The following is a 13,030-nucleotide window of genomic DNA, read 5'->3' on the forward strand; positions in this document are numbered from 1 at the left end:
GTTCCTCTGTGTGCGCGCGCGTGCCTTTTTCCTATTACTCTTTTCAGATAGCTTCCAGGAAAAAAAGAATACGAGTAGTAGCGTTAAATCCAGAGATCTGGCGGGATGGGAGGGGGGGTGCGAATGAATTCTTTGGAAATGAGAGTATAGTTGGAAAAAAAAAATAATGAAATACGTATCGCTGTGTTGCAGAAATCAACGGTAGCGTTCACCCTCTTCAAGTAGTAAAAGGAACTGAGTAAAAGGTGATATCCTGGTATATGTTACCATCGACTATTGTCTCAAAGACGTGCTGAAGAGACATCTTATCCCACTCTTTTTTTTTTTTTTTCTTTTTGAAGATGCAAGGGTAAATGATAAAGGGTAAACATTTGAGTTTTCACTAGATGAAATCCTATGGTCCTATTTATAAATCCGCTAAGACAAAAACCAAACTTCCACACAGAGAGCCAGCTCCTTCGTTTCCCATTGGGAAATTTTCATATTATTAAGGACAGGTGTATGAAAATATCTTCCTTGAAACGCCTCTTACTCCTCTGCATGAGACCGAATTTGCAAAACAATGTTTTCAATAACGAACACCCGCTGTGTGTGTGTGTGTGTGTGTGTGTGTGTGTGTGTGTGTGTGTGTGTGTGTGTGTGTGTGTGTGTGTGTGTGTGTGTGTGTGTGTGTGTGTGAAAACAGCTTGCCTCTTTGAACGAAACGCTATTGGGGGTTTGGCCGGAACACGTTCATCGTACTAGTCTGCTGTTGCTACTAGGAATTTTGAAAGTTTCCACGATTTCAAGTTAGATTGTAATATATCGTAACATTCATGTTATGTGCACTGCTGCATTTTACGAATACTTTCGACATGAATTTGTTAAATAAACGGAATAATCGAATTAAAGAAATGACCCAGTTGGGAAAAAAAAATAACAAGAAAGAGCGAGTTAATTGCGAAACTGATGACGAAAATAGGAAATGTTTAAAATAATTTTATTGTAATTATATTCTTATTTCTTTTTATACTTTGTATTTTGTGTAATACTTTCAACTGCATCGATTTTAAAATCCCCCTCCCCCTTTTTTTTTTTTTTTTTTTTACATTGCATTTCGTGTTGTGAGCCTGCATAGCTCAGTGGATGTGGCGTTTTCACACACATCCACTGTGTAGCTCAGCGGATGTGGCGTGCACAAACCCAATAAGGAAGAGGTGGTATACTACCAAAACATACCTGAATGTAACTATATATAGAATCAAATATGATTTTTGAAAGAGCAATTTAAATGTTAACATAAATTCAGAATATAGAATTAAATCAGTATATAATTTATAATACACTGAAGGGAAAAAATGCTCAGATGATGTAAAAGGACTTTAGGAAGAAGTAGACACTGAGCTTCGTGTTTTTAAACTTACCATGTTAAAAAAAAGGAAAAATATATTGTAGGTGATATATATGTTGTTAAGATATCAAGAAATGTAAATCAAAATGCCAATTAGAATAATCATAAGAATAAATACAAATGTATATATTGTAAACAGTTGTATATATATATTTATTCTGAGTGTACATAGATGCTTTGGTGTGAATAAAATATACTTAGCGGATGGTGTTTGCATACCACTGCGCTTGGCCGCACGAAGGAAGACTTGGTTTCAAATCTAGTCGGCGACTAGAGGAAATTTTTCTAAGCCTTTTTTTCATCCGGTTCCTAGTTAGCCGATCTCTAGCACGGACAACTGGGTTTTTTCCTCCCGGAAATTCGGGTTTTTCGTCCCGTAAACTCAAGAAAATCGACCGTAGAACCCGCACTGTTTCAGACATCAAATATTGTATATTGTGATAGAGTTAGGGACCACGAGATGGCGGCACTTGTTCAGCCGTCTCTTCATTGCGTACCACTTAGTGATAGCAATATCTGATTGGGTACCAGTGGAGATTGAACTCAGTCTCCACTGACTCTCCAAAAGATAGAGGTCTAAAACGGCCTCGCCTACTCCCTATAAGGGAATAAAAAGCGTTAACTGATTTTTTGTTTTTTCACAATTCGTGTTCGGCTGTACGTCTAACACGAATGCTAGCACCAACTGGGAGAAAGAAACAAAAATCTTCCACCAGGCTATCACTAAATAGGAAACGCTTTCATAGCAAGTATTTGTAACTTTCGAATCACTCTGTATTCATATTAAGTAAATAAAAAAAAATAGGTGGCGCAATATTTTCCAGTACTGGTTCAGAAATGTTTTTGATATTCAAGTTTTCACACTAGATGGCAGTACTATTGGTGCATTTTTATCGAAGAACTTCGAGAAATCTCGCGATCAGTTTTAATTAATTTTCATTAACGAAAATATGAATAAAGCTATACGAATTAGATGATAAACTGCATATAAGTGGATTGAACCACATATGTCCAGATTTGACCATTTGTTAAATTGTTTATTTAACAATTCCGTTTAAATTGATAATATTTTTAGGTTGCTTCTCTAAAACCAGCTTCGGGAACTAAAAGCAAAACGGAGTTAGGTTTTTGGTGCCCTTGGAAAATTCGTAGCTACGCGTTTTTTATTTATTTATATTATTATTATTATTTTTTTAATGCGACAATTGGTAACATATCCTTTTCACTTCTGACGCTGAAAAAAAAAATTATAATCACCAATACGGTAGATGTTTAAAGGAAACTTCCGATTTTTATGTTTGTTATCAGGAAAGCCCAGTATTTACTAGCAATCGACATTCTCGATATCAATCGGACCACAAGAAGTGCGATGTTGCTAGAGAGAGAGAGAGAGAGAGAGACGACGCGTTTAATTCAAAATTAAGTTTTTACATAGTGATCATCCCGGTTAAAAAAAAAAAAAAAAAAAAAAAAAGAAAAGAAAAGAAAAGTGTTGGGTACTATTCTCACAGTGGTAATGTTCTTGAAGCAAACCGCTTCGATCTGCTTCTTGGGGTCGGTAAAGATTTTTTATTGTGATATCAAAAGTACGAAATGATAAAAGCAGCACAAAGAAATGCCAGTATATTAAGAAGAAGAAGACAAGTAGAGATAAGGATGTGGTCATTCTGCCGTACAAGGCTTTGATTATACCACATCTGGACTACTGCGCATCGATTTGGTCACCTGCGTTCCTAGGTGAGATGCAAGCCCTGGAAAAAGTCAAGAGACGAAATAACAAAAGCAATATCGGGATTATGAAATACTAATTATGAAGACAAGTTGAGAGAATGTAAATTGCTGACTGGTAAATAGGCGGAGGAGGGGCGATATGATTCAGGGATTTATCATCATCATCATCATGCGTATGAAGGATTTAGGCCTAGCATGGCCTGTTCCGGCCTTAGAAGTCATCGTTGAATCGTTTAAGAGGACGTCCTGGTTTTCTTTTTCCTAATGGCTTGTACTTTAAGGCTTGTTTTGGTAATCTTTCTGTTTTCATTCTTTGAAACGTGTTCCATCCATTTATGTTTATATATTTTAATCTTTTCTATTACTAGTTCTTGGTTTAATTCTTTCATAATTTCTTCATTTCTTTTGTGATCGAAACAATGAAGTTAATGACAAAGTACACCCTTGTACTTTGTCATGAACTTCATTTCTGCTGTTGTTAATCTATGTTTGTCTTTTTGTTTTATTCTCCAAATTTCGCTTCCATACATTAAGACTGGTAGGGCTAAGGTATTGTATACTTTTAGTCTGGTTTTTTTTTTTTGAACTAGGTTGGTTTAAATATAGAGTTAATTACACCTGTTATTTTTAAATATTTTGCAATTTTTATGTTTATATCTTTTTCATTTTCATAAGTGATCATACATCCTAGGTAGTTAAATGAATTCACCTGTTCCAAGATCTTGTTATCTATTACTATTTTAGTTCTTGCTGGATCTTGTCCTTTAATGACCATAGTTTTTGATTTTTCTGTTGATATTATCATACCATAATCTTTGGATATCTCATTTAGATCTAAAATAGATTTCTGTAAGCTATTTTAGATAGTTTTCAGAAATCTGAAATTATTATTTGGTCGTCGGCAAAGAGGAGAGTGTTTAAGTTTAGTGTAGGAGAAAGTTTAATTCCTTGATCTAAATTTTTATTCCATTTTATTATTATTTCATTTAAGTAGATATTAAAAAGGGTTGCTGAGAGGGGGGGCATCCCTGTCGGACCCCTTGGTTTATCTCTCTCGTATATGATAGCTCGTGATTTAATCTTATTTGTATTTGATTATTTTCATATATACTTGTGATAGCTTTTAGGATATTATTTGGTATTTGTCTTTCTTTTAATATGTTAGATAATATGTTTCTTTTAACTTTGTCAAATGCTTTTTCAAAGTCAATAAATGCAATGTGTTTCTAAATTGTATTCTCCTCTTTTCTCTATTATTAATATTAGGCAAAAGGCCCGGTCCATATATGATCGTCCCCTTTTCTAAATCCATTCTGTACTTCTAAAATAAAGTTTTCGGAATATTTCATTAGTTTGCTATTTAAGATTCTGCTATATATTTTGTAACAGGAATTTAGTATACTGATACTCTATAGTTTTTAGGGTCATCTATATTACCTTTTTTAAAGATAGGAATTACAATTGCTTTTTGCCATTCTATTGGGGGGGGATACCAGTTGAATAAATTTTATTTAAAAATAATAAGAGTCTTTCTTTGAATCTTGTTCCTGCGTATTTATATAGTTCTGAACCTAGCTTATCTTCTCCAGGTGATTTTCGGTTTCTTGTTTCTTTCAAGCTGATTTCTAATTCTTCTTTAGTTATTTCCTTTTTATTTTCGTTAATTATTTGCCAGTTGTCTTTTTTTAAATATTTGTCTGTCCACAATTCTGTGTAGTAATTTAGAAATTCTTCTAATTTCAATTCAGTGTTTAATTTTATGTTTTCTTTGGTATCTGCAATTAAGTGTTTCAAAATCTTATATACATTGGGTCTTATTTTATATAAATCATGTTCTAAATTAGAAACAAATTTGTTCCATGATTCTCTATGTCTTTTTCTGACTTCTCTTTTAGCTATGGCTCTTATTCTTTTATATTATATTTCATCTTCTAATCTTTTACTGCTTAACCATTTGTGATAGGCTTCTTTTTTCTTTTTAATTATTTCTTTGATTGTATCATCCCAGATCTTCAGTTTTTTCCTTTTATTGAATTTTTTGGTCTTTCCTAAGCTTTAATTTGCTGCTGCATTTAGTATCGTTTTTATATTAAGCAATTCTATTTCTATTTCTTCGTTTTGTTTTATTTTATCTAGATATTGGTTAATTCTTTGTTCATATAGCCATTGTACATTTGTGTCATTCAAGAGTCTACTTTTATAAACAAATGTTTCAATTTTTCTTTATGTTCCTGTTACTTGTAGCCATTTAGGTGGTAATCTTAATTTTATTTTAACAAGGAAGTAGTCACTGCTTATTTCATATCCTCTGTGAACTCTAACATCTAGTGAAAATTTTGATGTCTTTTCATTTAATATAAAGTAATCTAATATTGATTTCCATCCTCTTGCTGCCCAAGTATATTTATATATGTTTTTATGTTTATAGAAGGAATTCATTATTTTTAGGTTATTATAAACTACAAAGTCAATCAATTTTTTACCATTCCTGTTTAGAGCATGTTCTCCATGCATTCCTATATTATTATTAATTTTCGTGTTTCCAATTCTTGCATTTAAGTCTCCTGCTAAAATTACGTAATCATTTTTATTTATTATATATATATATATATATATATATATATATATATATATATATATATATATATATATATATATATATATATATATATATATATATATATATATATTATATATATATATATTATATATATTATATATATATATATATATATATATATGTATGTATATGTATATGTATATATATATATATATATTGTGTGTGTGTGTGTGTGTGTGTGTGTTACATATTTTGATATGGCTGTTTAATCTTGTAGAAAGCAGTTGCTAACGAAATTATACTTTTCTAGTATTGGCTCTGGAAAACAAATTAATATTCTATACTCAAGCTCTTCACGATGCAATGCAAGGCCTCGGAACTGATGATAGGACGCTCATCAGGATTCTTGTATCAAGATCGGAGGTAAATAGTTTATGAAAGATGCGTCATTTAATTTTGTCAATTTTTGTCTTCAAGGAAATACTTTAATCAGTAATGAAACTAAACCTCGAAATGTATATATGTGTGAGGGGTACAACTGGTTCATAGATGAAACCAAATGAAAATCTTTTTAGCTCAGCCACTGAATTTATTGCGAGTTTTGTATGTTACTGAATCCATAGATTACAAAGTTAGGTTAACCTGGTTTTCCCTTTCAGTAGTTTCCGACCGTAGGTGACTTTGTAGGCATTGCCCACAAAGTATTCCTGGAGAGATTTTTACAGGGTACTTCGCCACTGCTTTCCCCTAATCCCCCAATTTTATCCAGGCTCGGGACCGGCATATGGCTGGGACGTATTCATGACTACATCCCAGCCATATATGTAATCCATGTGTGTATGGAGCCGGTTTGCCTGTTCTGGAGTACAAAAAACCCGAGTTTCCGGTTGAATTTCCCATCTCCATATCCGACTGGCTAACTCACCTTTAGTCGAAAGACCAGATAAAGGTTCCTCACGTCGCAGACGAGAATCGAACCCAGGTCTTTCCGACCAAAGGGCTTCGTCTATACTGAAGTTAGGTTATAAGACTTTAATTACAAATAGATGTTATCATCGGTAAGTTTTTTTCTGGTTCTTTTAGAACTGTTGTATTCACCTATATGTTGCCATTCAAAATAATAGCTTTTTCCCAAAATTTAAAAACAAGGAAAAAGTTATATCTAAATCGACCTAATTGAAACTGAATTGCATTACAGTTAATGTTAGCAAATTCTTTTGCGAGTACTCACTAACCTGTTAACCTATGATGCGCTGCTAACATTAAATATTACGAACAGCTTTCGCTTGGATTACATGAAGTAAATTTAGCTAACCGATAAACAATGTGCTTGAAATAGGATGTTTCGTATAATGTTTCATTATATTACTGAGTTCTGATTTCATCGCCAGTAGCCTTAGTACTACAGAAGAACGGCGCCTCTACTATAAGGAAGAGCGAGTCATTCTTTGTGTTGGGGGAGGGGGAGGGGTTCACTTTTAAATATTCCTATAATATGGAATAGAAAGGTCCACGATTCTGTGCTTGTCCTTAGGAATTCTTTTTTATTTATTTATTTATTTAAATTTTAATTAGAAGGTCACAGTACGTTGCATGGCATTACCATTAAGCCACAACTCTCTCTCTTGGTTTCCCATCATGCCACAGAATATCGTGAGCTGAAATTATACCAGCATCATAAAAACGTGATGGCATTTTTACGAGAATGCATATGTATAAAACCACGCATTTAACTTCATTTTTTCTAAACAAGCATATTGAGAATATGAAATAAGATGTAAAAGAAATACAACCTAAAATATAATTTATAGAATTTTTTATATAAAAAATTAGTTGTTTTTTCTCTAAGGAGTGTGTTATTCATTAAAATATACCTAATAAACGATTTTTGCAGTTTATTGTATGATTTTCAATCCAAAAAATATCCTGTCAACCTGTATTATCATTATCCTTATTTAGGAAAATCCACATAGAATTCTATTTTTGTTTCCATTGCAATTTCTTGTCATTTAAAGGTTTTAATTAAACAACAACAAAAAGTGCTTACTGGTTTTTCTATTTTAGAACAACATCCCTCTCATTATTGGGATAACTGCATGATGTCATGAATCTCTTAATATTTGTCTGTAAGATGACTTTGTAGCTAGTCTAAAAATATATGAGATTAGTTCCTAAGGAAAGTTGGTGTTTCTTGAAAATTATGGAAGTGTTTAATTTATGGAGAATGACGAATCAATGTAAAACTGTGTCTAAGATATAAATAAATGGTATACCTTTTTTTTTTTTTTTTTTGATACAGATGGATCTGTTAGATATTCAGGAGGTGTATAAAATAAAGTTTGGAAGGGAATTGTCAGAAGATGTTGCTGATGATACCAGCGGCGACTACAGAAAAATTCTGTTAAAGCTTATTAATCCCAGCGACGAATACACCAAATCAATAAAGCTGTTTCGGTAGGTTCATTTATTATTTTAGTAGTATTGCTTCTATTACTATTACTAACAGCACTACTACAATGCCCATATCCTCGATCAACCTTAATGGTGACCCACACTCGCCTTAGTTCCATGTTTTTCTTTCTTATGTCCTCGTCGCTTTTTCTGCAATGTACTCTGCTTACTCATTCCTCTCTACGTGAAGACTCTTGTTCACTTTCTGACTTCTGCTGCTGTGTGAAAAATCGCATTATTCCACTTTGTCTCAATGACATTCTCTAAATTTTATCAGGTTTTCCAAACTCTATAATTCACGCAGTTCAGTCAGCGATCACGAACTGTCTGCGTTATGTGACATATGTCACATGCAGTCAACAACATCTCAATTAGACCGAATGTGTTTTCATCCATTCTATTTCACATACATTTCGCATTATCTTTATTTCTTTATTTTGATCAGAAGCATTTGATCAATTCTTCACCACTCTAATTTGCAGCGTGGATTATATATCTGTTATCTAACAAATACGCTCTTTTAGTTCGAATTATTCTGTGGTATGGATATTTCCATCACCGTGCTTATTAAGATTCTCAAAGTAGCTTGGAAAAAGTTCCATGTTGGTCTCCAGAGCAGCATTTCTGGAATATCTAATCCTAAGTCCATTCAATAGCAGAGGCAGTTATGTGTTATTGGTTTACAGCTTTCATGGCTGGATCTCACCAGTCCAACCAAACTCTAAATTTTACTTAACCAGTTAAGGGGCGGAATATCTCCTAAATCATAATAATTGTTCAGTGATATGTTGAATCGCGTACGTTGTAACTGTTATTATGAACAAGAGTAAACATATATTCATTTTAAATACTGTTTTTAATTTATAAAGACATAATTTTTTTTAATTAAATAAATACTTTCAGTATAATATTTCAAAACAAGCATAGCATTTTAACTATTAATTTTCTATTTAAAGTGCCTACAATTTTGAAATATAAAGGATTTCAACTAAAAATTATGCGGTGATTCTCAATATTTTGTGACATTCGTATAACATTCATCTGGAGTTAAATGTAAAACATTAAAAAAAAAAAAGTCCTAAATACTGATTTTGCAGCCCCTGCTAACTACTGGATGAAGAGCAACAGCGAAAGATAGAAGGAACACTAGAGCTTTTTAAAAACCGATCTCTTTTTTAAACTCATAAGCAATATTATACAAATATACGTTGTAGGCACTTCTACATACAAGGAATGATAAACGCTGATTTTCTATTGTCTCATTCAGGTTTCGATGCTGTTATCTTGGCCTGATTAAGCTTCTGCATGTGGATAAACAGAATGTGTTATTAGTTATTATCTATCGATGATAACTTAAAATAAACGGGAAATCCAGCTATTGTAACAAATGATAACTATACCACGTGCAAGCATAGATTGCGACATTCAAAGAACCAAGTTCAGTGAGTGTACACGGTATCTGTTCCGAGGTTAAGTGCCAGTGTTAACGTTGGCGTTTAATCAATTATGACAAATCCTTTATGTGGAAAATAAGTCATTTGTCAACAACAGCAGTATTTTCCTTGCTCTTTTCACCCCTGCTTACCTATATAATATCAATGCAGTTTCCATAGCATCAAAAATTCATTCATCAAAACTTCATTTTCAAACTTAAGGCTAATCAAAATTGTTCTTGAGATAGTTGATCTCATAATATTTTTAATTTGCAGTAGGCAATCTGCGAATACAGATAATACAGGGTGGCTCATAAGTCAGAAGGGGTTTAAACATTTAATAACTTATTTATTAATTAATTATTATTAATCTGCAATTATTTGGCCATCACGTTCTCCAGATCTGACGGCTCTCGACTTCTTCCTATGGGGGGGGGGGGGTCCCATACAATCCAACAGCAGAAAAGAAGATTTGTACAAAAATTAGAGATCTGCAGCGAGAAACATTAACAGCTGTCATGGAACATGTCGTAGAAGGGGCCCGTCTCTGTGAAGCCGAAAATGGAAGGCATTTACGTGACGGTGTTTTTCATAACTAATAATAAAAAAAAATCTCCAGGTTCCCTATTTCATTGTAATACAAAGGAGATCGAAATGTTTAAATCCCTTCGTGGACCACCCTGTATGCTTACAGTGATTTCATCTTTTGATAAAATCACTAGCAAGGGAAGTTTTTTTTTTCCTCCTTCCCAAATCTGATCAATTTTAATAATTATTACTATACTTCATTATTCTGAAAATTACTTTATGAAATTTTCAGTACTTTTAAACTATCTTTAATTTATTTTTCTTAATTTTTCTTAATTTTCTTATTTTTCTTAATCTTACAACATCTCTGTACATGCAGTGTAGTTTTTTTTTTTTTTTTTTTTACATCTTTGGAATTTCTAAATTAAAATGTGACTAGTGTTTGCAAAATACAATTTTTATCGAACACTGATATACATTATACTTTGCTTTACAAATAATATATTTTGTTTTCATGAATAAATAAGTATTTTTCTGTCGTGAACAAAGAAAAAAAGCAACAATTTTGTTTGTTGCAATTAGGCCAGACCTGGCACTTGATTTCGGTATTCCTTTCTAAACATTGGAAAGATAAATAAATAGAAATAAATAAGCAAGCAGGTGTGTGTGTGTGTGTGTGTGTGTGTGTGTGTGTGTGTGTGTGTACTGTTCCTCTTCATTCATTTCAATTTTAATTCATTCGTATTATTTTTATTGCGTAATTTAGCAAAACGATTCAAAATGATATCAATAATTCTTCTCTGGCAGAGAGAAATTTAATAAAATTTGATATTTAAAATTCTTACTAAAACCTGTGGAGTCCTTTCAAGTTTGGTTTCAGTTGGACCATTTGTAGTGGTAAAATTAGACAAAACAAAATTATTTCTTTTAATTGTTTCTGGTCATTTCCTTAGTTCTTCGTTAATGGTCTGCAGACATATAACTATTATATGTCTGCAGAATTGTCTAGTCCATGTTTAGGCTTCTAAAACAAATTTCCAGATTACGGTATGTAAAATAAAATAAAATAAAATATTAAAAATGAATTAAAATGGCAAATATAAAATAATAAAATATTCTTAGCAAACGCATATAACACATCAACAAAAACTGGCTTCAGCAGTTAATTGGTTAATATTTATTTTCCAGATAACAACCAGAAGAACGAAGACAGTGGAGATTTTTTGCATCAAATTTTGAAAGATGTACATCTTGTATATATATTTATAAAGCTATTGTTTATAACTGATAAACTATAAATAGTACGACTGTTGCTGTAGCCCTCAGAAACAGGATGCTATCTGTATTATGTTACACTGATATTACTTGCATGTTCAGCAGGAATCTGTGTCAGCAATTTGTGCTCCTTCCAACCAAACACTTGATTACTGTCACTTGTTTTTAATCTCCAACATTAATCTTTTTGAGAGTAAATGCTATGCACCTTCAGTAAAATTTCACTCATCTTATCTTTATAATAATAATAATAATATCCACTTGATTTTATATAATTATTATTTTCATTTTATATACTTGTAAAACATTAATGCAGTTAATTAATTTAATTTATAGATCGATGTTAATTTAGGAATTAACCACTCATAAGGACATCATGAGTTTAAAAACTCATAGTGTTTTCAGCTTCATAGAAACATGCGGTTAAGGCCATTACACGTAACGCGCGCGCGCGCACGCACGCACGCACGCACGCACACACACACACACACACACACACACACACACACACACACACACACACACACACACACACACACACACACACACACACAAACAAACAAACTCGAAAATACTTGACTCAGGTTGTACATTTGTAGACATTATTCTGTACATGAGTTCACAATAAAATTAAAAGTTTATTATAAAGAATATATGTGAGTACTCGACGACTACTAAAAAATATTTTGCATTCTCATAGTGAGAATATGAAGAAATTAATCCATAGTTGCAAAAATGCCGATATAATATAGGAATATTACAATTTCAATTGAATATCGTCTGATACCAGGATACATATCAGACAATAAGTCAGAGTCGTATAAACAAGGTTTAATTTAGGATTACATTTTTATAAGTGCTCAAATGCATAAAAAAAGAACGTCTTTAACTTTTGCATCTATGTACATAAATTCTTAAAGATATCTCTTGAAAATAATAAATAAATAAACCAGCTTGTTTGCCTATTTGTTGCTCGTGTGTTGATATACTTTTAGAGGATGAAACCGAAAACAGAAAAATATCACTTAGTAGCTGAAAATTCGTTCTTAATAGATATTGCGAAATTTTCATAATAGTTAGGGCTAAAGGAGTTCTACTTACTCTCATTGGGACATAAAAGACATTAAATGATTTTATTTATTATGGTGATACAATATGATTTTAAGAGTTTAAGTTCTCAATAAATTCTATTGCATAGAATTTATTGAGAACTTCTGTTCTCAATATCCTATGCAATACTACAAGAAACGAATGTTTCAAGTGAGATCTTAAACGTATGTAGCAGTAAGAAGCCGAAGATGTAATAGAACTTCGTGATTTCTTAGTAATCATTTTAGAGTAATGCTAGATCTTTATCTAATTTTGTAAATGATAGCAGCGTGATGATGAAATATTATATTCGTGATATTACCTTTTTTTATTGAGTTCTTATGAATTATCTGGTCCGCGCGATTGGCCTAGTGCCTGTGCGAACCACTACAAATTTAAATAAATAAATTAAAGATAACTATGACTTCTACTTCACCAACTAATTCAATAGATCTCCTAAAACACTTGTCCAAAAATTACTTTCCTCTAATGTGCAACTCAGTGGAATCGTTTGCATCCACAGCACTAAACAACCCAAAGGCAGACTAGAGGAACCTTTTCTATGCCTATTTT

The 13,030-nt window shown here is 32.3% G+C and overlaps 1 protein-coding gene across 3 annotated transcripts in view; it reads left to right on the top strand.

Moving 5' to 3' along the window:
* LOC150107503 (annexin-B12-like) overlaps positions 1-12,333 on the top strand; it is a 51,949-nt gene extending 39,616 nt beyond the window's left edge. For all 3 annotated transcript variants that reach the window (XM_090391350.1, XM_090391352.1, XM_090391351.1), the window contains 3 exons: positions 5,992-6,104; positions 7,981-8,135; positions 11,282-12,333. In XM_090391350.1, coding sequence (XP_090247476.1) covers positions 5,992-6,104; positions 7,981-8,135; positions 11,282-11,285 — 272 coding nt within the window. In that variant the 3' untranslated portion in view covers positions 11,286-12,333. The remainder of the gene's footprint in view (positions 1-5,991; positions 6,105-7,980; positions 8,136-11,281) is intronic.
* Positions 12,334-13,030: the final 697 nt, after the last annotated feature.

This window comes from Typopeltis vanoorti, chromosome 4, assembly GCF_054136105.1.
Source record: "Typopeltis vanoorti isolate ZY-2024b chromosome 4, IOZ_Tvanoo_1.0, whole genome shotgun sequence".
Taxonomy (NCBI): Eukaryota; Metazoa; Arthropoda; class Arachnida; order Uropygi; family Thelyphonidae; genus Typopeltis; species Typopeltis vanoorti.